The 23,535-nt window shown below is 45.4% G+C and overlaps 1 protein-coding gene across 2 annotated transcripts in view; it reads right to left on the bottom strand.

Moving 5' to 3' along the window:
* Positions 1-23,535, bottom strand: part of ESYT2 (extended synaptotagmin 2) — a 92,763-nt gene that overhangs the window by 9,309 nt on the left and 59,919 nt on the right. The window contains exons 10-19 of one of the 2 annotated variants that reach the window (XM_045565464.1): positions 23,012-23,094; positions 21,560-21,608; positions 20,268-20,357; positions 19,738-19,833; positions 13,579-13,641; positions 10,088-10,162; positions 9,042-9,128; positions 4,166-4,315; positions 2,356-2,729; positions 389-487 (exon numbers count right to left, since the gene is read on the bottom strand). In XM_045565464.1, coding sequence (XP_045421420.1) covers positions 389-487; positions 2,356-2,729; positions 4,166-4,315; positions 9,042-9,128; positions 10,088-10,162; positions 13,579-13,641; positions 19,738-19,833; positions 20,268-20,357; positions 21,560-21,608; positions 23,012-23,094 — 1,166 coding nt within the window. The remainder of the gene's footprint in view (positions 1-388; positions 488-2,355; positions 2,730-4,165; positions 4,316-9,041; positions 9,129-10,087; positions 10,163-13,578; positions 13,642-19,737; positions 19,834-20,267; positions 20,358-21,559; positions 21,609-23,011; positions 23,095-23,535) is intronic. The other variant, XM_045565465.1, reaches the window with a different exon arrangement.

The raw sequence follows: 23,535 nt of genomic DNA, 5'->3' as shown, positions 1-23,535 counted from the left end.
CACAGCCTGCTGCACACCTGCTACACGTCTGGGCTGTGCGGTGTGGCCTGGTGCTCCTGGGCTCCAAACCTGCACTGCATGTCACTGTACCAAATACTGTGGGCAACTGGAACACAGAGGTATGTATTTGTATCTAAACGCATCTAGAGGTAGGAAAGGTGGACTAAATGTGGACTAAAATGTGGTATTATGATCCTGTGGCACCCCCGTGGTACCTGTGGCCCGGTGCTGACAGCATCCTGCCTGCACTGACACCCTGCACCACTTACAGAAGGTCTGACTGCTTTGTCCTTAAACATGAAGCATCAGCTGATCTGCTTGGTGACTGCCACCCTACCGAACGTTCACATGCAGCGACAGCGGGGAGGGGCTTGTGGCCTGGGCCCACCTGCAGGAGTGCACGACCACGATGAGCTTGTTCCTCTGAGAGCTGTGCCGGATGGTCAGCTGGATCTGCCCCAGCGGGGACTGCCCCAGCGTCGTCCCACTGTGGGAAACACAGCAGAAAGTTACCAGCCCTCCTGAGACTGTGAGAGTTGTCATTCGTTGGTTCACTGTACACAGGAAGAAAATTTCCATTCATTCAGACAAAAAGAAAGCAAATTACCCACAAACTTACACATCATTTGAACTTCGAGTGCAAGTCACCAGTTGAATTTATATCTCACTAGAGGGTTTAATACAACTTAATTATTTGAAACTGATAGTTTTTCAGATAGACTCAAAGTAAAAAGGAGACACAGAGGTTTCCTTATTACAAACGTCAATTCTGTGGTCTTTGCTAAGCAGGTTCTACCCTATAGCTACCCGAATCCATGCCCCTTCTCGAAGCCTCACTGGCGCTCTCCTTCCGCCTGGGGGAGGCTGCAGCAGCCCCTCCTCCGGCTTCTCTCAGGTCCCGAGATCGTATGTTCTTCCCAAACTGAGCTCCTGAGAAAAACGGGTTCCTTGCTTAAAATTCTGTTTTCTTCTGCAGCAAGAGAGAGGGGAGGGACTGATTTCTTTTTCCAAGGTAATGCACATGACCAAGTACGGAAGTGACAGTGAGGGTGGGTCACGGGGGCCGTGGAGAGGCCCTGGTCCTCCTGTGCTTTCTGAGGGCTCAGAAGCAGGTTTTCACCTTTGCCTCTGGTCCTTTCCCTAACACAGCTCTTAACTGTTTCAAAGGTCACTTTCATTCCTCCACCAAGATCAAAAGGTTAACATGAAGCTTGGGATAACTGCGGACTATTTTTTCCTCCCTCAGAGAGGATTAAGAGTCACGGGGCCTAAGTAAGGAATCCACACACACATCCAGAGATAGACAACCGGGCTGACCACACGTGAGCGGGCAGGGCAGCACCCTCCTCTCTGCAGCCTGGCTCACAGTGGGAGGCCCGGGCACAGGAGTGCAGGGCGCCAGGCTCCCTCCTCCCTGCCTGGGAAACCTACGCTCATCATCATTTTCCAATCTTTAAACGATTAGGTCCTAGAAAATGGCAGGTTTTACTTTGGAAGTCAAAGACTCAGTGAATAAAACAGCAACAACACAACCTGAAGCTCTCCCAGCTAACTCAAGGCCACGCCCCCTCCTGACCACAGGGCTCCCTGTGGCAGTGCCCACTGACTGCACCAAGGACAGGGTGACAACGCCCCCTCCTGACCACGGGGCTCCCTGTGGCAGTGCCCACTAAGGACAGGGTGACAACGCCCCCTCCTGACCACGGGGCTCCCTGTGGCGGTGCTCAATGACTGCACGAGGACAGGGTGACAACGCCCCCTCCTGACCACGGGGCTCCCTGTGGCAGTGCTCATTGACTGCACCAGGACAGGGTGACAACGGCCCCCTCCTGACCATGGGGCTCCCTGTGGCGGTGCCCACTGACTGCACCAGGACAGGGTGACAACGGCCCCCTCCTGACCGCAGGGCTCCCTGTGGCGGTGCCCACTGACTGCACCAGGACAGGGTGACAACGGCCCCCTCCTGACCGCGGGGCTCCCTGTGGCAGTGCCCACTAAGGACAGGGTGACAACGGCCCCCTCCTGACCACGGGGCTCCCTGTGGCGGTGCTCACTGACTGCACGAGGACAGGGTGACAACGGCCCCCTCCTGACCACGGGGCTCCCTGTGGCAGTGCCCACTGACTGCACCAAGGACAGGGTGACAACGGCCCCCTCCTGACCACGGGGCTCCCTATGGCAGTGCCCACTGACTGCACCAGGACAGGGTGACAACGGCCCCCTCCTGACCGCGGGGCTCCCTGTGGCGGTGCCCACTAAGGACAGGGTGACAACGGCCCCCTCCTGACCGCGGGGCTCCCTGTGGCGGTGCCCACTGACTGCACCAGGACAGGGCGATGCCAGGAGGGTAGTTACTTCTCGAGCTGCCTCAGCCGCTGCCGCAGCTCCTGGGTGGCGATGGGCAAGGAGATGTCTGAGGCGATGCTGGGGGTGGGCTCCTTGGCCGAGGCGTGGCTGGGGGACGCCAGGAGGCTGGAGGAGCTCTTGCCCAGGTCGCGAGGGCCCTGAGGGCTGGCCTCGGGCGGCTGGGCTCTCTCTTCCGCGCCTAGCTTATCGCTGCCCCCGAGGGCCGGTGTAGACAGGGCTGTGCTGCTGCCACCGGGGCCTGGAGAGGCAGACAGCTGAGATTTGACAGAGATTTTTCTCCCTTCTTTGGAAACAGAGGGTCGTTTTACTTGAGCTGAATGTTGGTGGTCTGGAAGCCTTTCTTGCTTTTCAAGATGAAGTACCTGGAGGGGGAAATAAACATAAAAACTAGAACTGGTGACACTGGTCACATCCTGATACTTGAACAGCTTGCAATGTATTTATTTGTAAACAGTTAAGACTAGCCTCAAAATATTAAATCTAGTCTATCTGTTCAGCTACTCAATTATTAAATTAATATTAGAGAAAGTTCAGAAAAAAGAAAGTTTAAGTAATCAAAGGATCACTTCTGTATAACAAACACCATTTCTTTTTGGCGGTGGGTGGGATCTCCCTCTGTCACCCTGGATGGAGAGCAGTGGCGTCACCACAGCTCACTGCAGCCTCGAACCCCTGGGCTCAGGTGACCTTCCCGCCTCAGCCTCCCGAGTAGCTGGGACAGCAGCTATGAGCCACCACGCCTGGCCAAACACCATTTCTGTATATCCCTCTAGCTTCTTCCATTTGCATGTATTTCTACACAACTCTGGGCGATGGTTTTACTGGAAGAGCCCCGAGTCACACGCCTTTGACAGAAGACCAAATCCTTTATTCTACGCCAGTGGTTTCCACCAGGGGTCCTGGAGAAAGGAAGGGGGTCCAGAGCCCCGTTCCCCAGCAAGATCACCCCAACAACCAAGTGTGAGTGTGGGGCTGGTGCACACACCCGGGCCACGTGTCTTTTAGCCACGCGAGCACGTGAGCTGGCCACGGGCTCGTTCATTCTGCACGACACTGAGCCAAGCAGAGTCTACACTTGGTGAACCCCCATCGGGTGACTGTGATGCCTAGAGCGCGTCCCTGTGCTTACGGAGCAAAGCTGCTGTGAGCATCATTTGTGCTGGCAGTGCTCTCTGGAAAGGCTGCCCCTGGACCCACCGTCTCAGCCAGGGCAGGGAGCCCCTGCCACCGCATCTGACAGACGAAGTCAGTTCTAATTTTTTTTTTAAGTTGGCTTTTCACTGGAATTTGCATTTTTTTGATTAGTGAGTTTTAGTATTTCCCCATATGTGTGCCGGTTTTATTTTCAACATTTCCTTAGGTATTTACAAATGCACCATGGTCTATTTTGGACAAAAAGTTTTTTTCTGTAAGTTCTGCCCTCTTGTGGAGTTTTATTAAATTCTCTCCCCTGAACACCTTTGAAAATTTAACTTTCGGAGAAAACTTTGTTGATACAGACAGCAATGCGTCCTGGGCCAAAGGGTAAAACAATGGCTGACTGGTTCGAGTGAGGCACAGTGGCCACTCTGGGGCTCGCCCGAGCCATCTGGAAACACAGCTCTGCTCTCCGGCTGCGTCCCAGCCGCCGCCACCCCTTGTGAGCCCAGCGAGATGGCTTCTCCCAGAGACGGCGCTTCCCCCACGCCGGCACCTCAGCACTACGGTCCTCCCACCTCCCTGTGCCGGGGCCCACGAGTGTCACTGCCGGCGACGTCCTTCCCACCCCACTGTGTTTACAGCGGAAGACTGCAGGTACCCTGAGTGCGATCTTCATTGTGATGGTGCTGTTGGGGCCTGAGTTGCTGAGGTGGAACCGCTGGCTCAGGGTCATGTCCTCGCTGGCGAGCAGCTGGCTGAGGGGGACCCGCAGGTTGCCCAGGGAGCACCGGTGCTGCTCATCTCTGACCTGCAGGACGCAGACAACACAGAGCACGCAGGAAGGTCAACAGCATTAGTCTCTAAAACACGTTTCATCCATATTCTTTTAAATGGCGCTTCCATAAATGAATAATATAGTATGAAACCTCCTGAGGAAGCCACAAACCATCATATACAGCAAAACCCCTGTCGCGTGTATCTGCCATCCCCTCACTCCAAAATTGCAGTGAGCACAGCAGCAGCAGGGTGTGTTAGGGACCTGCTGTGAGAGCCTTAGTTCACAGGTGACAGTCACACATCTGACGGTGGAAGAGTGTCCCCTAACCCCAGGAGATGACAGCAACACTTGTGGTATCGACGTGCAAAGTGCCCACCAGTGACATTTATGGAGAAAGTACATTTCTGGGGATTTTTTAAGACTTCCCTATTCAAAATCTACATGTTTTAAAAAGAATTTACAACATCTGCTTTAAATGCATGGTAATTTCTTTTTCCTGAATGATGACCTTCAGTACTACCTGTGTGATAGGAGTTATTCCTCTTAAACTATCTTAATACAAAAGAGTTTAACCAAATACAGTGAGAACTATACAAAAATGGTCTGATTGCTTATTTCTTTTTAAACTATAATCACAAAAGCACTTTTAAATTAATAACTCTGACAATGTTTATAGAACCTTAAAAGTTATTTTTTAAAATCCAAGGTCCAGTAAGTATAGATTATTTGAAGAATACAGTGGTGCAATTTATGGAGGAAAATTAGCTAGACAAAATAAAATCACTGTTGGCCAATGGAGTGGCACGCGCCTGTAGTCCCAGCACTTCGGGAGCCCACAGCAAGAGGACTGCTGGAGCCCAGAAGTTCCAGACCAGCCTGAGCAACACAGCGAGACTCCATCTCTACAAAAAATTTTTAAAAATTAGCCAGGTGTTGTGGCACACACTTGTAGTTGCAGCTACTTGGGAGGCTGAGGCAGGAGGATGGCTTGAGCCCAAGAGTTGAAAGGCTGCAGGGAGCTATGATGACACCACTGCACTCCAGCCTGGGTGACAGAGCGAGACCCTGTCTCTTAAAAAATATTAAAATAAAATAAAATAATTTTGTCTAACACAGAATGTAAAAATGTGAAACAACACACACAGAATAGTGAAACAGGGCTGGGCGAGCCAGGCGTGGCTGTTCACACACCTACTAACGGAGGTTCAAGGTACACGAGGCAAAAACGGAGACCGAGGAGGGAAATGAGGTAAATTTCCAATTAAAGGCACAGATTTAAACACCAGGCTCTTAATACCGGACACACAAGTGGGTTTAGAGGCCTGAGTGACGACAACTGCCGTGACTGACGCTGCAGGGCCCGCCGCCCGCAGGCGCACGTCAGACAGATGATGCTCCCAAGCGCAAAAGGGCTCGAGTCACACAGAACGTGTACTCTGACCACCACGGGGCGAAACGGAGAACTAACAATAGAAGATCTATAACAAATCCCCAAACACTTGGAAACTAAATAGCAGATCTTGAAAAAAATAACTCAGGGGTCAATGAAAGCAAACAGAAGAGCAAAAGGAATGAAAGGAAAACAAGTCAAACTTCGTGAGGTGTAGTTAAGCAGAACTTAAAACAAATTAAACATCTGTGTTATAAAAGAAGAAATGTCTCAAGCTTCTACTTTAAGAAACTAGGAAAAGAGAAACAAAACTCTAAGTAAGCAGAAATGAAATAATAGCAGAAATCAACGAAATAAAGAGAAAAGCAATAATGATAATGAAACCAAAAGTGGGTTCTTTGAGAAAACAAAATCGATAAGCCTCTTGCAGGCTGCTCAGGAGGAAAGGAAAGAAGGCAGAAATCACCAGCTCTGGGGTGAAGAGAGGGGCCGTCCCAACAGGACACTAAAGGGACATTAAAGGAGTGTTATGAATAACCTTCTGCCAAAAAGATTCCAGTAGATGAAATCAGTGAATTCCCTGAGAGGTATAAATCCCAAACACTGTCAGGAAGGAAAGATCACCTGCACAGATCTGCATCTACTGACGGAATCAATTTGTATCTAAACACTGTCTCAAAAGAAAACTGCAGGCCCAGGTAGCTTCACTGGTGAATTCTACCTAATATGTGAGGAAAAAAAATACCAATTCTACACAAACTCTGCCAGAAAACTGAAGAGGAGGGAAGATGCCCCAACACCTTCATGAGGCATTACCCTCATACCAAAACTAGAAAAAGACATTATTGCAAGGTTTAAATCTGAAAATCAACCATGTATTTCACCATCTTTAAGACTTAAAAAGAAAAACTACGTGATATCTCAATAGATGTAGAAAAACCTTTGATGAAATTTGGCAGCCGTTCGTGGTAAAAACTCTCAGCAAACCGGTGACAGGGGAGAAGGGAACTTTCTCAGCCAAACCAACGGTGTCTCAGGACAGTCTGACCACACTGGGCTCAGTGGGGAGACACCCAGGGCCGGGTGGGCGGCAGGGTACCCACGCACACCCCTCCCTCCGCACAGACGCCGGGGCAGGAGAAGGAAGCAAAGGCGTCTGGATTGGGAATGAAGAGGTGGAGGCGTCACAGTAACAGACAACATGATTTCTATTCCGTAGAACATACTAAGGTATCTACAAAAATGCTACTAGAACCAAAGAGCAAGTTTAGCAGGCTTGTATGAGATGATAGCAATACAAAAAACACAACTGCATTTCTATATATAGTAAAAAAAAAAAAAAATGAAAGTTAGAAAAATTACCATTCACAGTATCATCAAAAAGCATTAAACACCTAGGAATAAGTTTGACAAAAATAGATGTACAATATCTGCAGAGTACATTAAAAACTACAAACACTGCCAAGAAAAAGAATATCTAAAGAAATGCAGAGATACAATGTTTCTATAGGTTGGAAGAGTCGATATTGCTAAGACATCCAGTCTACCCACTTGATCTGCAGTTTCAATGCAATTCTTACCAAAATTCTAGCAGATTTTCTGCAGGAAGTGGAAAACTGATACTGAAATTCATATGGAAATGCAGACTTAGAATAGTCAAAGCAATTTTAAAAAATAACAAAATTTGAGGGCTTAAGTTATTTGATTTTAAGATTTATTTATAAAGCACTAGTAATAAAGACAGTATTGGCATAAAGAGAGACATACAGAACAATGGGACAGAAGGAATTCCAGAAATAGGGCCCCCTATGTGGCCAACTGACGGTCCACAAAGTTGCCAAGCTAATAAAGGAGGGCACAGAATAATTTTTCAGCAAAAACTGCTGAACTGTACGGCCATATATAAAAAAATGAATCACAACCCTTACACCTCAGATCGTAAATGAAAAGGAACTCAATATGGACCCCAGACCTACACGGAACGTCAAAACTACAAAACCTCCAGAAGTCAATAGTGACTTAAGGGTTGGCAAACACTTCTTAACTAGGACACAATGAGCACAGACTAAAATGAAAACAATGACAAACTGGACTTCATCGAATTTTAAAACTTCTGCTCTTGGCTGAGCACAGTGGCTCACGCTTGTAATCCCAGCACTCTGGGAGGCCAAAGTGGGAGGATCCCTTGAGCTCAGGAGTTTGAGACCAGCCTGAGCCAGAACTATTTTCTAAAAATAGAAAAATTAGCTGGGCATGGTGGTGGCACCTGTAGTCCCAACTACTCGGGAGGCTGAGGCAGGAGGATTGCTTGAGCCCACGAGTAAGTTTGCTGTGAGCTAGGCTGATACCACGGCACTCTAGCCTGGACAACGGAGCGAGACTCTGTCTCAAAAATATAAAAAAATAAAAATAAATCAAACTTCTGCTCTTCAAAGTACACTGTTATGATAATGTAAAACCAAGCCACAGATCAAGAGAAAATATCTGCAAAACATCTATCCAAAATGCTCTTGTTTCTAGAATATATTTTCTTATAATTCAATATTAAGAAGACAAATAACCCAAGTAAAAAGTGGGCAAAGGAGCCGAATGCACATCCACAGAAGGTAGGCAGATGGCAAACAAACACATGAAAAGACGCCCGACGTCAATCGTAAGCACATAGAAGGCACCATGAGACAGCACCACCCTCCCTCCAACAACTGCGCCCCCAGGACGTGGCGAGAGGGCAGTTCTCACACCTGCTGGTGGGCGTGTAAATGGCGTGATCACACTGGAAAACAATCTGGCGGTTTACTGAGAAGTTAAACACGTACCTGCCATTCTGTCCCAGGCATTTACCTATGGAAACGAAGGTGTGTGTCCATACAGAGACTCACGTGTGAACACTCATAGCAGATTTATTTGTAATGGGTCTGAACTGGAAAGAATCCAACATTTTATCAATCTTTTATTGACAGGTGAATGGATAAGCCACTTGTGGTGTGTGTACACATGGCATCCTACTCGGCAACAGGAAAGGACAAACTCTGAGCATCTGCAACCACATAGATGCGCCTCAAAGTAACCGTCACAAAGAAGCACAGACACCAAGGGTGCGCACCGTGTAATTCTATTTACATCAAGTTCAGGAAAATGGAGCCAGGAACCTCCAGGACAGAAGCGGACCTGGGCTTTGCCTGGGGAGGCTCGAGTTACAGAGTGAACACAGGCAACTCGGGGAGGGAGGATATGTTCGTCACCCAGACTGTGGTGTTGGGTCCTCGGGCGTACACAGGACACAACTCATCAAACTGTACTCCTTACATACATGTAGCGTATGTCAATTATATTTCAACAAATAGGTAGAAAATGCAAACAAAATACCTCAATTTCAAGGTCCTGGCGCTTGGGATTGTGAATGAAGAAAGTGAAGTTTTCCTCCCACACAGGTTCATTGGTTTTGTACCGAATCTGGAAGAAATATCCAAGTATTAGTTCTGTGATACTTTCTGTGGGAAAGGGTTACCAATGTTGTGTTTATTCATTTAATATGTTTGGAAGCTTAGGATGACTTTTTTTTTTAAGGGACAGCGTCTCGCTCTGTCGCCAGGCTGGAGCGCAGGGGTCATCACAGCTCCCTGCAGCCTCCACTCTGGGACTCAAGCCATCCTCCGGCCTCAGCCTCCCAAAGTGCTGGCATTAAAGGCGTGAGCCACCGTGCCTGGCCAGGATGACTTTAATTAAATTCCAAGGTGTGTGCTTATGAGTATGTACTATTACGTATTAATTGTGGAAAGTGTTCAAAAGATGGAGAAATAGTCCAAAGCCTTTAGAGCGTGTCAGGGAAGTTAACTGCGATGAGACCCGGCCTGTGTGCCCAGCGAGGAGAGATTCCTCTGCGTGGTGTGGCCTTCGCTCTGCCAGCTTCCTGGGAGCCTGGACAGTGCGGCACATGTGCTTCTTACGTTGTTAATAAAGAAAAGTGAACAATGGCCTATAACTCTGAGTGATTTCTAAAATATTTTCCCTCATATCAGAAAGTAGAACATGCTACAACAATAGCAATACCCTCTTTCAATCCCTGAACCCAGTTGTATTTGTTGAATCGTAAGCACTGTTGGTTTAACTTTTAAACAAAACGTTTATGGAGTACTCAAAAGAAACTTAGGAATTCACTCCATGTATCTACTCATGAAATCAAGCAAAAGCATTTCATGTATTATTTTCTAATGGTATCTGTTACTGAATTAAGGAGATGGTTTTCCATCAAATGACTCATTTAAGAAAAATAAAGATGTGAAAAGCCACGGTGCCGATGCCTACATGGTCACGTAGCGCGAGCTGTCACCGCAGTGTGTTCCTCCAAGCCCACAATCGAGACACACGGGCCGTGGGCAGTGCCGAGAACGGTTGAGACGCTGGCTCCTTACCTTGCTCTCTTGAGCCTTGTGCCCGACTGACATCTGGACGAGAGGATTTGGGTTGCTGTTTATTTTCTTCCCTGACTATCCAAAAACAAACAAACAAAAACCAGACAAAATAAATAAACACATTTTGAAACAGGTCTTCCTAAAAATGAAATTATTGGCTTATATTAGTAGTCATTTTTGTTAATCTCTGACACTTCGGATACAGAGAATATCTGGTAACAATTTAACTGGAAAAAACTGCTAAGCACACCCTGAACCATAACTGTATGTACCAAGAAATAAATTAAGAAAACTTCCATTTGTACACAGTTTTCAAATATTAAGGTCTTTTATTTTTAAAGCAAGCTACTTTGGGAAAATTGAATCTTATGAACATCTTTAATGTTAATCACAGTCCTCAAAAGTTATTTTATTTACTAGGGTAACAAAAATGAATACAGCATAGTGAATGGAAACCAAAAACCACAAGAGAAGAAAAATGTAAAAAAATGTATAATTTAGAATAGTCCTCTGGTTGGACAAAATATATTACAAAGTGTCAGATACATGGTTCTACATTCTTAACTTAGTATCTTCTGTTCAAGCACATATAGCTATCAGATACTAAATTTTGGTTATAAGCTGCTAAGTAATTTTGACTAGAAAAATAAACATCAATTTAGAATCACATTAAATTAAGAAGGTATAAATGTAATGAACAAATTCAGGAATAGGAGAAACAGTAAGAAGCATACTTCAGCATACACAGTTCTTAGAAGAAAACATAGCAAAATACAACATATATGTGACATGAGGTTTATTTATAACTTAGCCCCACAAGAAGATGCAGTTAAATATCTGTGTTAGTAGAAATTAATCAGAAGGTCACAAAAATGTTTTTAGTTAAGCAGTATGAGTCAATCCTCAACACTGCAGCACTGGCAGAAAGAGGTGTCAAAATCATGATTATTGGAAAAAATATTACTAGCCAAAACCTACTGCGATAATCTATTTTCTGGTCATCTTTTTTGATGTGAATGAATTCTGCAAAATGAAATAAATATCGTTAAAAAAAATTTTCAAGGCTATAGACCACTGTGGCAGAGAATACCAATTTTCCCCCAAATCCATTTTCTCCTTCTTCCTTTACCATCAGAATCCTCTAGTTTAGCTGAGCACCAAGCCCTGTAAATAGGGATTCTGTCTGCAAACCTCTCGTGCAGTCAGGCATGGCCAGGCACCCAGTTCTGGCCTTAAGGGAAGGTGTGTCCCACTCCCGGCTCCCCCAGGAGGTGGTGCCTGTCCTGGGCCAGGGCTCTGCTGCTTCTGAGTCAGTTCTGTTACTACAGGTACAGCAGCTGAGCTTGCTTCTTAACTAGTATAAATGTGTCATCCGTGAAAAAGTGGCCAGCTGTTTTCAGAGATGCACTGTATCTTATCAATTTTAAGACATATGTTTTCCCCCACTTTCTAACATCTCTGAAAGGAGGATGAAATAAGTGATGACATTATATACCGGCTTTTGGGTAGTTCGAGGTAGTGAAATAGTTGTCATTGCCTTAACCAATTTATTTTGCTTACATTTTCCTTTTAGGTATGTGAGTGACATGACAAAACTCTATTTAGGCCAGGTGCGGTGGCTCACGCCTGTAATCCTAGCACTCTGGGAGGCCAAGGCGGGCGGATAGTTGGAGCTCAGGAGTTCAAGACCAGACTGAGCAAGAGCGAGACCCTGTCCCTACTAAAAAATAGAAATAAATTATCTGAACAACTAAAAATACATAGAAAAAATTAGCCAGGCATGGTGACGCATGCCTCTAATCCTAGCTACTTGAGAGGCTGAGGCAGAAGGATCGTTTGAGCCCAGGAGTCTGAGGTTGCTGTGAGCTAGGCTGACGCCACGGCACTCTAGCTCAGGCAACAGAGTGAGACTCTGTCTCAAAAACAACAACAACAAAAAAAAAACCTCTGTTTATCATAAGTCTAGAAATTTTTTAGTAAGTATAAAATAAATACTTATAAAAACTCAACTGGCATTTAAAAATCTTCCTTAGTGGTACAAAAAATAATAGTGTATTTTAAAATGGATGTTTTAGATTCTTTGAAATAAACTTAAATCACTGAGTTTCTACCATGACACAATATTCAAATGCGTCAAATGCACAAAGTATATGAAATATAAACTTTTAAGTCAGACTGTCTTGAATTTAAGTTTCAGCCAGACCTACATATTTCATCTATCTGAACCTCAGTTTTCATGTTTATAAAATGGGCACAACACCATTTTTAGAACCTTGTTTTTAGGCTTAAATAAGCTAATAATGCAACAATTATAATACATGTTATTCTAGCTACACTGAGCACTTCATGCAGTATTTTAATTTAGTCAATAATTCAATAAAGAGATATTACTTCCATTCTATAAATAACAAAACAGAATGGATTAAATATCTTGCTGCAGGTCACACTGCTTGCTGAGCAGTTGTGCTGCGATTCAAATCTCGCCTGGCTCCAGAGCCTTGGTCCCTAACATTAGGTTCTGTTGCTTAGTGACCTTCAGAGAGGGAAGAAATGGGAGAGGAAAGAGGGTTGACGTACTTCCTCTTGTATCCTGAGGGACACAGTGATTTCAAACACCGTGCTAACTAGTACTCAGGAGCAGGCCTTGCTAGACCACACCTTGCTTCCCCAACACAGAACGTGGCCAGCGACACACGGAATGGGAGACTTGGCCAGTCTCCTGCACTTCTGAAATCTAATTCATTTTTCTAGGTGAAACTGGTTGAAAAACACTCCTATTTCTTTGGGATAGAATTTTCTTAAAACAATTACATTTAATATTCCCTGCCTCCCTCTAAATTTAAGCCCAAATTTAAGCCTAAAATGTTCAAAGAAATTAGAGAAAAAAATAAAACATTGTAAGTCACAGAAAACTTTAACAATTTAGCCAGAGAACATGTTAATGTCATGTTTTAGGGAGTGGAGCTTAGTTTTCAATATACCTCATTTAATGACATTTAAAGCTTCTCAAAAGATCTATCACCCAACCCCACAGCACCCAAAGCCATGAGGTTGTTAACTCAGAGATGATCCTAACACAACATATTGGAAGAGGTGATTTTTTTAAATGTACATTCACAGTTCACAAGGCATACCTTTAAAGCATAATCTAAAAATGGGTTAAGATTTTGAATAGAACTTCTAAATCACCATTTTCACAAATTCAAATCCAGTTAAAATATAGCTATTTAAACCACCTTAGATAGTTGCTTAAGGCCAAGAGGAGAGTAACCTATCATATTGGTACTTTATAAAATGTACCTTCAAAGATGAATCAAATTTCTCTAACTACTAACTCTTAGATAACAAAAGCAGGATCTCTTCCACTAGACAATTAATTGCTCTATTAGTATGGGAGGCGATTTGCCAATAAAGTTATGAGACTTAAAGTATCAACTCTTTCAATATGTTTTGATTCACCTTGTGACCTGAAGGGAAAACTATGAGTTTACCTTTAAAGCTCTCTGAACTGCAGCCTTCTTCAAGACATCAGGGTTAAATTCTAATGGGTTACTCTTTCAAGTCAGAAGAAAATGAATATACCAAGGGTTAATAAACCATGCAATGAGGAGTTTATGTAAGGTTAATGACATGAACATTTATGGGAATAAACAAACAAAATCTTTAAACAAAAACCACTAAGAATTACACAAACAACCAAAAAGCCATCTGCAAAATTCTTCCTTACGCCCAAGACCTTGTCTTAGAGTGAACCTTTGATTTACAAATATCAAACGCAGCTCCTCACCCTGCACGATCAGTATTCTTCTACACCCCCACCCTCCTGTCCTTTGTAACTTGAAAAATACAGTAGTTAGACTTTAGGAAAAGGTTCCACTGTTATTCTTTGCTGAATAAACTCCTAAAATATCGGCCATAATTAAAGGTTTTATCTGAGGCACAAATTGATGGGCTGTGGCTGCCCAGATTGCTCTCCAGCCAAGCTGTGCCCTAGAGCAGCAGGTGCCACTTTTAGTCCCGAGACTGACATCCTCCGTGCGGCACCACAGCAGGGAGAATGTGCAGACGGACCAGACCACCTCAAAAGCTTCTCCTGGCTTCAGAGAAAGTTCTTTTATTATGCGTTTTATTACTATGTTCTACTTTCACTGATTTTTTTTCCAATTCTTTACTTTCTCACCCTCAAAAGGGCCAGATTTGAGTTGTTTTGCAAGCTCCTAGGACTAACATTTAAGATTGTATCATATTAGCTGTAATTAACTTCAAATGACAAGTTGAACTTAATGATTTATTTTTTAAATTAAACAGCAGATTTCATAATGAAGAAAGATGGATAACTAGCCTCCCAGTCTTCTACCACTAGCAGTCCCGCCTGGTGAGAAGACCGAGTATCTGGCCGGGCAGGAATTCACGCCCCCCCTGCGGATTAAAGCAGCTCCCAAAGATGGCATCCACTTCTGGGTGGAGCCTGGACAACCCAGGGGACAGTGACACAGAATGAGGCTTGCCCTGAAGTGTGAGGACTGACATCCTCAGACGTCGTAAGACCCTTTCCTGAAGCTCACTTTTGGATAGATACGGCCCGTGTTAAATATGATAATTATTCTAACATGCATCGCAGTGAAACGGGGCGAGAGGCTGTGGTGTGGGGCTGGGTGTGCAGGAGGAGCCGTGTGAGGTCACAGGGAGTGGCACGGCCTGCGGTGACACAGACGCACCATGCAAATGCCAGGCAGGCGCCCGGCTGGGCGGGCTCTGGAGTTACGCACCTTGCACCCCCGGGCTCTCACCATCAGTGGAGGCAGACCAGCCTCCTGCATTTTTTTTAAAATGAGAGCCGAAATGCATAAAGTGCCTCCTGTCATCACACCCAACGGTCCCCACGGTGGTAGCCTGTGTGGCTGGCATTGCTGCGCCCAAAGCAGGGCTCCTGTACACACCACTCCTCTCAGACACATGCCATGCACAGAACTGAGAGCCTATGACGTCAATAATGTGGGAACAGAGCCACTGCATGTGAGGGTGGGGTGGACAGGAGGGGCCGCCTGGCTGAGCTCTCGTCCCTGCCCTGCAGCCCCCTGATCCCAGGACCTTGACCTCTAGCCTCAGTCATTTTTGCTCTCTGCGTCATCTCAGTTTCTCATCTGTACAATGGTGACAAGGTAGGCGTGCAGCCCCCAGAACCCTGCCTGGCTGCCGAAGGGCTCGAAGACTGTGCTGCCAGCTAAGCCTGAGGCTCTCAAGCTGACATGAGTCAGAGCACATCCTCGCTGGTCAAGCCCGAAATTCAAGCCCAGGATTTGATCAAAAGGGCAAAGTTCTGAGAGTCTACATGGTAAGTAGGTCATTTCCAGCACTGAGAAATACTTGTTGTTTTAGGGTTTCAGATGGTAAGTGCTGGTGGCAATGCTCCCATGGAGCTAAAAATCAGTGTTCTGAGCGGACAGGAGGTAAGGGGGTAGAGGCTGGCATCCCCAGGACCTCACTAGTGCCAGCAATGGTGTTGGCTTTTGCCCAGTGGGCAAAAAAAGACTGTTCAAGTTTATTTGACAGAATATTTTATGTGATGTAATACATATATATTCTTTAAGTCTTGCTCTGTTGCCCAGGCAGGAATACAATGGTGAGATTATAGCTCACAGCAACCTCAAACTTCTGGGCTCAAGCAATCCTCCTGCCTCAGCCTCCACAGTAGCTGGGACTACAGGTGTGCACCACCACACCCAGCTAATTTTTTAATTTTTGCAGAGATGAGGTCTTGCTATGTTGTCCAGGCTGGTTTCAAACTCCTGGTCTCAATCGATCTTCCTGCCTCTGCCTCCCAAAGTGCTGGGATTGTAGGTGTGAGTCCCTGTGCCTGGCCATGATGCATATATTCTAACACAGACCACAGGATGAGACTGTGACAGTGCAGGATGGCTGACAAAGATAACTCAGCAATGTTACAGGCTAAATATTACAAAGCCATTCAAAAACTCCTGGTCACAAATATTTCCCTTCTGCAAAGGGATGCAGTTGTAGGATGAAAAAAAACAACTTTGAAAAGCTATTGGAGAGGCCGGGTGTGGTGGCTCATGCCTGTAATCCCAGCACTCTGGGAGGCCAAGGAAGGCAGATCGTTTGAGCTCTGGAGTTCAAGACCACCCTGAGCAAGAGCGAGACCCCATCTCTACTCAAAAAAAATACAAAGAAATTAGCTGGACAACTAAAAATATATATAGAAAAAATTAGCCGAGCATGGTGGCACATGCCTGTAGTCCCAGCTACTCGGGAGGCTGAGGCAGGAGGATGGCTTGAGCCTGAGAGTTTGAGGTTGCTATGAGCTAGGCTGACACACCATGGCACACTAGCCCAGGCAACAGAGTGAGACTGTGTCTCAAAAAGAAAAAGAAAAGAAAAGAAAAGAAAAGAAAAGAAAAGAAAAGAAAAGAAAAGAAAAGAAAAGAAAAGAAAAGCTATTGGAGACAGACTAACAGAATTTACACAGCAGAGCTGTCTTGTCATTTATACGAGTTTATGATGAAACTTTCTGCTAATACCAGAAGCAGAAAAGCATTTCTTAAAAGTGGTAGAATACGCTGGCATCGTGCACCACTGACCTCTTTTGACTTGTGAAAAGTTCTTAACCAGGTGTGAGCAGAGCCAGAGAGACCACACTTCCATTTACTATTGGGGTACCTCGAACAGCTCACCTAACACTTCAGGGTCTGGATTTTCCTTATCTATAAAATGGGGCAAAATACCTATTATTCAAGCTTGCTCTCTACTCTTCCTTTTTTTAAAAAAATAAGAATAAAGAGAGAATGCATATGGAAATCCTTTGGAAATAGAAATGAAAACTCTATAAAAGTGCAAAGCACTTTCACTGTTAGATGCAAGGGACAATGGACTTTAAGAATCTAACTAATCATTGAATTTAATCTGAAGAATGACTGTCTAGACTAATAACTAAGCCACTGGTGGCTTTCTGTGTCCCCAAACCAAGTGACAATAGCCATCTACTAAAAGTACCAAGAACAGTGCCAGGAATCAAGATGCCAGACACAAAGGCCACGGGAAACAGATATAATGAGATCAAAACCAAAAAATGCTCAACTATCCACTCCAGGAAATTCTTCAAATTCCTTAAAAGAAGCTGAATCATAAACTCAACACAGTTTTCTTCTCCCTAAGGAGCTGTGGTTGAACCGTGTGGGGGAGGGCAGATTTTCGTTATGAAGTGGGTGAATTTCTAACTGCAGGTGACCACTCCGGGGGACCGAGAGGGGCTGCACGGCAGGGGTCTTAAAGGAAGCCCGAGTTCTGACCCTTCTGTGCTTGGTCGGGAGAAGAAACTAGATTTAAGAAAGTTTCGTGAAAGTTTATGAAGAAATATTTACATCTCACATTGGGACGAAAGACAAGAAAATCAGTTTTAATCATTATGGCTTCATTTCTTCCTCAGAAGAGTTTTTACTATTATTTTTTGTTATGGGCCAGTGGCAGTTTGGGAGTCTCAGGCTTCTCTTCCACGGCCAGGTTTGGTCATCTCACAGGGGACGCACGCACCGATGTCACAGCAGAGTCACGTTTTGCAAAACAAGCACAAAGTCAACACACGGAAACCGCGTCATGCAGGAGCACGGGGGAGCATGCCACACCACTCCAGCGCTGAGCAGACCGCGCTAGCGTTCCAGGCCACAACAAAGAAGAAATAACCCGGAGGACTCACAAATAGTGCTCTATAGACTGAGGCAGTATTTTCACAAAACACTAGTCCCGACGCGCGCCTCTCTTTTAAGTAGCCACACCCAAAGTTTCCCTCGTAGATACTCTTGGGAGAGGGGAGCCGGGAGGAGAGAGCAGAGAATGGTGCATGTCATCAGTGCGCGCCAGGGGCACCAACAGGCGGGTGCGGGGCAGAGGGGAGAATCCCACGCCACGCAGGGGCGGCCAGCGGGCCCGTGCAGACACGCCCCACAGGACAGTGGCCATGAAGATCCTGGCCTCTGTCGGCCACAGCGTACTTCATGCAGGTGTCCTTCCAAGACGAGCAATGCGGTCACTTTGGTTTATGTGCCATTATTCAAGATTCGGTTTAACACACACAGTTCTACAGAGAGACTTCACCCTTCCTTGCTGATTCATCAATTCTGTTCTCTACATCCTACAGTACACCACAAATTCACTTCCATCAGGCATTATCAAAGGCTTTCTAACACACATTAATGTGACTGAAAGCAAAAAGTTCTACTTTATGAGAAATTCTGTAGAAGGGTTAAATAATAACGAAATAACTTTTCCCAAATTGAAATTATACAAGTCAAGTCACAGACTTTAGACTGGAAGACTGGCCAAAAGGTTAAGGTAATACTTTAAGTAATACTTACTACTTTAAGAGAAATGTAAAAATTTAAGAAGGAAAAATCAATCAAGCAACCTTGATTGGAAGAAAGAGTACATATTATAATTGTTAAGTTAGAATCCATCGATGCACAAAGTACACTGGGTTCATTTTTGAGCAAAGCCCAAGTAAAAGCAGTTTTCAAAACTTGGAAGGTGCTAACTGAAACAAAGGGCGTACAATCCATGCACTACATGGAACATTTTAACCATGGCAAGGCAAGACTACGCTGGATGAAACGTTTATAACTTAAATCCAGGATGTAGTGTTGAAAAGCCCGACTTAAATGCTTCTCTCTCCACAGTGAACACTGACAAAGGGGGAGGAGATGCAGGACGGGAGTCTGCGGTCACAGCAAGTGACCTGGGCAGACAGACATCGGCTATGCAGGGAGAAGTCTGCAAAGCACAGTGCTGGCAGGGACACCTACACCTGGTGGCAGTGGTCTTTCTTCAAAAGAACTGGCCGTGGACATGAGGAAATACAGACCGACCACGTAGTCAACCAGTGTGTGGACAAACAACTGTCAAACAACGTCACACTAATGACGATGACATTACCCCAAATGGCGGGGTTCACAGCATGACAATGGAGGATCACAGTGTGCCTCATAGGATTGAATTAACAGGATTTTCCTTCTCCATGGTTATATTATAGTTATTACCTGTAAAACTGTGTTTTACAGTTTTTCCCTGAGAACAAAACAATTCTGATGCATACACCTTCAGGCTGAGGACCATCATGTGTTTGCGGTAGATTATTCAGAGACATTGTTTTTGCTCTGCTAGGAACACCCGGCACTGCAGCCCGGCACGCTGTCCAGCACCGCACAGCCACCTGCCACCAGGGGACCTCCAGCGCAGCGGCCCAGACACTGCCACGCCACAATCAGAGCTGTCCAATTTTACTCCCATTCCAAATGGAGACAATGTCCATCCTAGGGTGACTAAGTTCTAATATTTAGTGATTTTCTACAGAATAACTTCTTCCCCTAAATACCAGTCATCTTCTTTTCCTGTGTATTGGATATTTCTTTGTAAAACATGTCAGATAATTCTGAATATCCCAGGCAAATCCAGGAAGGTGTGTAAGCACAAAGCAAGCACTAACTCATCCCTCTTCACTGCTGCTCTCTGGTGCGGAAAGTGAGGTGAAAACACAGCAAGATGAGAACAGGTAACACATCGTGGCTGAACAAAGCGGGTTACCCAGCAAGATCTGCTCCCAGGAAATAAGCACCCAAGTGCGTTACCATGGTGTTACCTACCGGAAGGTTCCTTGCGGAATCCAAATACAAGATCAGCAATGCAGAGGACAGACCATCATTGGCTTGGTCTTTGTCAGCCCTGATGTCGGTGAGCACCTGCGGGGAGAGAGCGGCCTCAGCAGGCGGTTTCCACAGGAGTGAGGACTGTCTCTACCTGACGACGTCACGACAGTTATGCTCGAGAAAAGACAGGTGGGAAATCAACCCCAACATATGCAGGAGAGAGAACTGAAAGAGTAAGTATCTTTTACACAGTAAGACTGCGATTCTTCCCAAATCGATTTCATGAAGCACTCCGTGATTTGTGGCTCTCCAGATCTCTGTACCACGGCAAGCACACAACTCCAAGCTCTCATCAAACCGGTGTGAATGACGTGTAAATTTCATTTAAAAAAATTTCATCATCTCTAACCTATCCCTGATGGTACTGTAGTGCCTTGTAGCACAATAATCAGAGCTGTTGCTATAATTTGTAAAAAATTAAGTAGCAACACAATTTAAAGAGACTAATCTTAGTTGCCAGAACACACCTTGTCGAGGTTGGACGCGTTTGGCATCAGCGTGAGCCACTCCAGTCTCAAGTGCAGCTTGCCTTTGGGAACCTCGTCCAGAGCGAACCACTAAAGAGAAAACGGGTAAATTCAGCAAAATTCTTCCGAATCAAATCCAGTCTCTACATGTGTCACACGCTGCTCACGGACCGTGAGGCATCAGTGGTTCTCAGTGAACACAGGAGACTGCATCTTGCCATGTTCAGCTCTATGCTCTTTGAATGCCTTGTGACCTCATGTCCACAGACGATGACGATGTCGGCAGAGGTCATCTGACCCTAAGTGCTTTACATATACCAGCCTGTGTAATCCCGACGCAAACCCCGCGCACCACATACTGCTCCACCCCTCCCTCACACCTAGGGATTCCGGTGGTTTCTAGCACCACCCAGCACTAGGAAAGTCTTCTGCCTATGGACCTTGATGGAATTTATAGGCCAAGAGATGACACAACATTGATTCCAAATACTGAATTTCAATATAAATAGGTTAACATGTCTGTCTTTATTCATCACTATATACTCATTAATAAAATAACAAACAGTTGTGTCATTAAACACCATAAAACGTTAATCAAAGATGGTCCCCAAACCCTCAGGGTTAGAGAGGGTGAAGAGGCCACAGCACCGTCTCTCTGCCCACTGTGTGCTCACGCCTGGCGCACACCAGGCACGAGAAGCGTGTCGAGCGCACGCCGCGTGGACTCCTTCACGGGAACGAGATGTGTCAGGCTGAAAGCAGGAGCTCAGCGCTGACTCTGGTTAATTACGCTTCACTTACTTAAATCTTACTCTCTTTCAGAGGCCGCCAAACACTTTCCCTTTTTCATGCTTTTTATTCTGACAGTAATAAAATGCTTGCAGTAGTGTCTTCTTGCTGTGAATGCCCACTGCACTGATACGTACCTTCCACGGGACAAGTCTCACGGGCCAGGCTGTGCAATACCTCTGCTGTTAACTCCAACTACTGTGCAAACGCCACCACGTCTCTGCCCTGACCCTGCAGGGAGCACACGTGTGCCTCCAATGAAGCCAGCTCCATGTCTGCATCCACATGGTGGGTACTCAGTACATGCTATCTGATTTGACTCCTGAATTTCTTTCTTTTTACTCTCTATTTCTAAGGGGCCTCAATTCTTAATATTTGTGAATCAGACGCTGCTAATCTCGTGGTAATGAGGACTCCTGAACTGGGGGACAGCAGTGGTTCTCTCCCCTGGCACACAGCAGGGTACCGAGTCATCGAATAGACCGACACGCAGGGAAACTTACTTCATCTAACAGGCGCTCCTTTTCAACTTCAGTAAGATCAATCATAAGACTATAAAAGCAATACAACAACTTTAGAACACAGAAACACATTTCTTACAACTGAAATAACTTTAAGCATTTGTTTATGAAAAAGTACTCCCAAAATGCAACAAAATGCTACACGATTTATCAAGAAACAGACCCTTCTTCCGAAACCTTCCTCCAGCTTCAGCCTAGGAGTGTCAGGAGAGGTAAGCAAGAGCAGGGTGCAGTTCCTGTGAGGCTGGAACGCTGAGTCTGGCCCAGCTGAGGTTAGAACTGTAAAAACAGACCCCCAGTGTGCTAGGCACCACCCTCCTGCACGCGGCTCCCTCGGCTCCCTGGGTGCCCTCATCACTGCCAGCCACTCGCCTGCTCGGTCCTGCCTCCCTCCTTCCTCCCCACACTGCGCCAAGCTCCAAAGAAGCCCCTCACGCTGTGCATGGAAGAGGAAGCCCACTCGTTCCCCTCGGGTGACCCTGCTCTACTTCAGAGAATGGCGCCCCGCCCCACCCCACCCCAGGCCAGAGAGGACTGAGGCGGGATGATCACGCTCCCCCGGCCCGTGGTCTGCCTCACTGTGGCCCCCGTATCTTGCTCCTGGCCTGTGGCCACAGTCTCCAGGCTCAAACCGACAATCCAGTGTGCACGCTGGTTTTACCAGAATGCACCTCTGATCCGGCCCCTGTCCTGCTCAGAATCTGTAGATCGTTCCTGGTTGTCTCAGGAAGTCTTACGAACTCTGACTCAGGGCATGACATGCAAGGCCATTCCTGATGAGGCACAAACCTCTCCAACGCCATCTATCCCTGTATCTTTTTTGCTACAATAAATTCAGTTAAATAATAATTAGGTTAAATAATAAATACTAGGTAGAAGTATATTTTTTAAAAGCTCACTTTTTCCAGCTAAAGCTTAATTATATAGAAGTTGATCAGTTGAAGTGAACAAATCAATATTTATTTTCTCAACATATAGGAATACTGTAAATTACTCTACCCCAACAAAAATTAATCCAACAAAGAGAAAAAGTTAAAAACTCATTTTTACAATCTGGAATGAAGCAGTCCTCTACAACTCTCTGCCACGGGCAGGTTCTTTATGCAGCTATTGAGTACTTTAAGTGGGGAGTGCAACTGAGAAATGGAATTTTTAATTTCTTAATTGTAGCTAATTAAAACAGCTGCCTGTGGCTAGTGGCTACTGTAATAGACGACTCGCTCCTAGATGTTTTCTCCTCTTAAATATAAAACTTTTTAAGAACAAAAATGTTTTAAGAAATCTCAGGTGAAACAATGTTGTATCTAGGAGCCATTTTAAAAATACATAACATGTACATAAATATATTTTAAAACTTATATTTTTGAGTGATTATTTTTTTTAAAAAGAGGGATCTTATGTTCTCCTCCAGTAGCCACGAGGGGCTTTATTTACCTTCCTAAAAAGTCATCCTTGTCTGGGTCTTCATCAAAGAGCTCAATCTCCAGTTCTTGCCCAGGGTGCTCATAGACTAAAGCCTAAGAAAGTAATGGTTAGTGGTTATTGCACTTTTACTAATACTCATCTATTGAGTATGACGATTACAGTAAATCTGGCCATGTATTTTTCTCCAGCAGTAAACACTTTTTAAAGCACTTTATTTTCCTGTCAATCCACACATCCAGCTTGAGAGACCACATAGTGACAGTGTGTTGTATTTGTTTATAGTCATCCTGGATTACTTCCCAAAGGGTCAAGTTCAGGCACTCCCAAACAAGGTCACAGGACACTGCCCACAGCCTGGTCTGAGGCCCGGGACAGATCAGAGTCAAAGGACGCGTCACCCTAGTCCTGCCATGGCTCTGTCCAGACACTTGGAATGACCAAGCTACCTCCTCAGCACCACTCAGGACAAAGAACGGCAGCAGGAGGCTGGGGGGTGGGAGGGGGAGCTGGCGGGTGAATCGTTCTGGAGAACA

The sequence above is a fragment of the Lemur catta genome, chromosome 11 (genome assembly GCF_020740605.2).
Source record: "Lemur catta isolate mLemCat1 chromosome 11, mLemCat1.pri, whole genome shotgun sequence".
NCBI classification, from domain to species: Eukaryota; Metazoa; Chordata; class Mammalia; order Primates; family Lemuridae; genus Lemur; species Lemur catta.
Note: the sequence above shows the minus strand (reverse complement) of the source record. Positions and strands in the feature narration are given on the sequence as shown.